This window comes from Poecilia reticulata, linkage group LG16 (assembly GCF_000633615.1).
Source record: "Poecilia reticulata strain Guanapo linkage group LG16, Guppy_female_1.0+MT, whole genome shotgun sequence".
NCBI classification, from domain to species: domain Eukaryota; kingdom Metazoa; phylum Chordata; class Actinopteri; order Cyprinodontiformes; family Poeciliidae; genus Poecilia; species Poecilia reticulata.
Genome location: NC_024346.1, coordinates 624,245 through 627,539, shown reverse-complemented (window position 1 = coordinate 627,539; position 3,295 = coordinate 624,245). Strand labels below are relative to the sequence as shown.

At 58.0% G+C, this 3,295-nt stretch overlaps 1 protein-coding gene across 1 annotated transcript in view; it reads left to right on the top strand.

Annotated features, from left to right (window-relative positions):
• pogzb (pogo transposable element derived with ZNF domain b) overlaps positions 1-3,295 on the top strand; it is an 18,138-nt gene that overhangs the window by 5,240 nt on the left and 9,603 nt on the right. The window contains exons 4-15 of the mRNA XM_017309312.1: positions 170-238; positions 302-480; positions 556-643; positions 714-851; positions 924-1,043; positions 1,167-1,353; positions 1,423-1,568; positions 1,639-1,739; positions 1,806-1,952; positions 2,179-2,313; positions 2,394-2,563; positions 2,691-2,834. Of these exons, the coding sequence (XP_017164801.1) occupies positions 170-238; positions 302-480; positions 556-643; positions 714-851; positions 924-1,043; positions 1,167-1,353; positions 1,423-1,568; positions 1,639-1,739; positions 1,806-1,952; positions 2,179-2,313; positions 2,394-2,563; positions 2,691-2,834 (1,624 nt within the window). The remainder of the gene's footprint in view (positions 1-169; positions 239-301; positions 481-555; positions 644-713; positions 852-923; positions 1,044-1,166; positions 1,354-1,422; positions 1,569-1,638; positions 1,740-1,805; positions 1,953-2,178; positions 2,314-2,393; positions 2,564-2,690; positions 2,835-3,295) is intronic.

The following is a 3,295-nucleotide window of genomic DNA, read 5'->3' as shown; positions in this document are numbered from 1 at the left end:
GCACCATATCATCATTAGATTTAGCAGAAGCTAATGCTAAAGCACCATATCGTCATTAGATTTAGCAGAAGGTGAACAGGTCAGGGGGGTTGCAGTGTGGTTGGAGATGCTGGTCCACCTGGACAGGTGCAGCAGGATCAAAGGTTGACCTGATGTTTTGTTTCCACAGTGGAGGATTCTTCGCCCTGTGAGACTCCGCCCCCCAGATCTCCCCTGCCCAGCACACCTGTCCCAGCAGGTGAGTGTCCCAGCCCCCTCAGGTGAGTCCAGGTGCACCAGTGCTCATCTGTCTGTCTCTCAGGTGCACCGCCCTTCGTCTCCTCGGCCCCTCTCCCACCTCTCTCCGTCTCCACCTCCAAGCCCGCCGCCTTGGCCACGCCCCTCAGGGCTCAGGCTCCGCCCCTCATCCTGACGCAGACCGCCAGTGGAACGTTCCTCCTGCCGGCCGGCGCCACCCAGCCCATCCTCCTCACCGCGCAGGTATGGGGCCGTGCCTGAGGCCACTGGCCCGTTTCCATGGCGACCTGGACGCTGACGGCGTGCTTCCCGTTGCAGGGCTTCCAGGTTCCCACGGTGATGACTCCCGGCGCGCCGCTGGTTCTCAACCTGCAGCCCAACCTGCAGACGGTCCAGCTGTTCCAGTGTAGGTCCGCTTGGCCCGGAACGCATGCCGCTGACCTCTGACCCCGCTCACCTACCTCTTGTCTCCACAGCGCCACCTCTGGGCCAGCTGGTCCGACCCGCTGTGACCCTGTCCACCATGCTGTCTCAGAACCAGACCGGACCCGGTCCGGCCCACCCGGGATCCGGCTTCACCACTCTGACCATCAGAACCGGCGCTCCGGGATCCGGTGAGCCTCCTGGACGCTCCGTCAGATTCTGATCCGACCCGCTGGACTCACCACTCTGCTGCTGTTTTACAGTCAACCTGCAGGTGGCGCCTGTGGGCGGCGCCGGCGCCCTGAAGCTGGCCAGTTCTCCGGGCCTGCGGCCCGCTTCCACCAACGGAGTCCTGAAGGCCACGCCCCTCAGTGCCGCCACAGGTGAGACACCGCGCTCTAGTCAGTGACCTGGAGCGGTTCTGATCCGGTTCTGTAACCGATGGCARCCATAATGACACCCGGACCTGTTCAGACTAACGGTTCCTGCATCACCTGCCCCCACAGCTCCAGGCCCCACCCAGCATGTGGTTWCCACGGCGACCGCGCCCCCCCGGGTGGTGATGAGTGTGGAGGAGTTTTACTACGGCAGGTTCAGCGGAGACGTCAGCCTGAGGAGGCCGCCGCCACCTGGAGCCGCCATCTTCTCTTTCACCTGCAACATCTGCTGCTTCAGGGCAGAGAGCAACCTCAGGTGGGCTCACCTGCACTCAGCTGGTCCTAACCCCTGTCTACCTGTTCACCAGTTTACCTGTGCCTCCAGGTTGATGCAGCACGTCCTGCACCACTCGGAGCTGGTCGTGGAGAGTAAAGAGCGCCAGTGCTGTCGGTTCTGCTACCGCCAGTTCTCGTCCCAGAGCCAGCTGAGGGACCACCAGGACCAGGTCCACGGCTCCTCCCAGTCCACCTGTAAGAGCCTCACCTGCGGCAGCCAGGTGTTCTGCTGCCGCTGCCTCATCCTGTCCGTCCTCTGCTCCAGGCCTGTGTCGGATCTGTGAGTGGGCCTTCGACAGCGAGCCGGCCTTCCTGAACCACATGAAGTCCAACCACAAGCCTGGCGAGATGCCCTACGTCTGCCAGGTGAGGACCCCGCCCCCCGCACCTCCTCGCTCCCATCAATGGCTCTGACCTCAGGTGTGTCCCCAGGTGTGCTCGTTCCGCTCGTCCTTCTACCCGGATGTCGTGCAGCACTTCGCCACATTCCACAGAGAGACGCCGTTCCTGCTCTGCGTCTTCTGCCTGAAGGTGATGAAGAACCCCGGCAACTACCAGCAGCACCTGTTCAGGCACAAGGTGAGCAGACACACACACAGAGACACACACACACACACACACACACACAGAGACACACACACACCTACACACACACACNNACACACACACACACACACACACAGACCTGGTAGTTCAGTCTCCATGTTGCTTCTGTCCCTTTAAGTAATTTGCAGAATCATCTGAAGTTCTTGCAGGTGAATAAAGAGCTTTTACTTTGAAAGGTAACCGTGTCTTCCTGTCTCAGCTGAGCCAGGCCTTCCATTGCAACAGATGYCGCCTTCAGTTCACCTTCCTCAAAGACAAGATGCAGCACAAGGTGGAGAACCACCGCAGCTTCCGCCGGCCGCCGCAGCTGGAGGGGCTGCCACCGGGGTCAAAGGTGAGCCCCGCCCACACCTGCTCCAGTGTCTGATGATGTCACAGCTGCTCAGGCAGAGTGTGCTCTGTCGCTGTCTCCAGGTGACGATCCGGACCTATGGGAAGGTCAGGCCTCCAATGGCGTCAAGCTGCATTTATCAGCCCAACAGAATCAAAACCGAGCCAATGTTCCCGGTCCAGAAGAATCCCCCGCTGTTCAAGGTTCCCAAGTCCCCTACCCGGAGGGGCCCGGGCCGCCGGGAGCCCGGCAGGTGAGGCTGCAGCGCCGCGTCCGTCCTGCAGAGAGCAGCAGAGGACAGCCAGGCTGGAAGAATTAAACCGGAACCGGAGAAGTTCTGTCAGGTTCTGAGCGTCCTTCAGCCCGTTTGTCTCCTGCAGGTTCTGGTCGGCAGACCAGTTGGTGTGTCTGGAGTGCGGAACCGACGCTTCGGACCTGACGGCTCATTACCCGACCTACGTCCACTGCCTGCTGTGTCCCTACAGCAGCTGCTGCTCCCGGGCCTACGCCGCCCACATGATCCAGTAAGACTCCCAGTACCACCCAGTACCACCCAGTACTACAGGGTACTGCACAGAGTACTACATAGTAGGGCTGCTGTGATTATTGTAGTAATCTATTGATTATTCTGACAGTTAATGGAATAGTCGTGTTTTTTTAGTAGCTACTTAAGCTAGAAAACATTTTGTTGCATTTAAACTTTATTCTCACATATGAAGTGTGGAAAAAACGCACAAGTGGAAACAGATGAAAAATATTAAGTGAATTTAAATGGAGGCATTATTAAACACTACCTTTAATATTATACTTCGCTTTCAGTCCCGGGTAAAAGTATCAAAAAAACTATATCAAGCAGATATTTATACTCTGCTAGTAGCGTTTAGCTGCTAGTAGCGTTTAGCTGCTAGTAGCGCTTAGCTGCTAGTAGCGTTTAGCTGCTGGTAGCGTTTAGCTGCTAGTAGCGCTTAGCTGCTAGTAGCGTTTA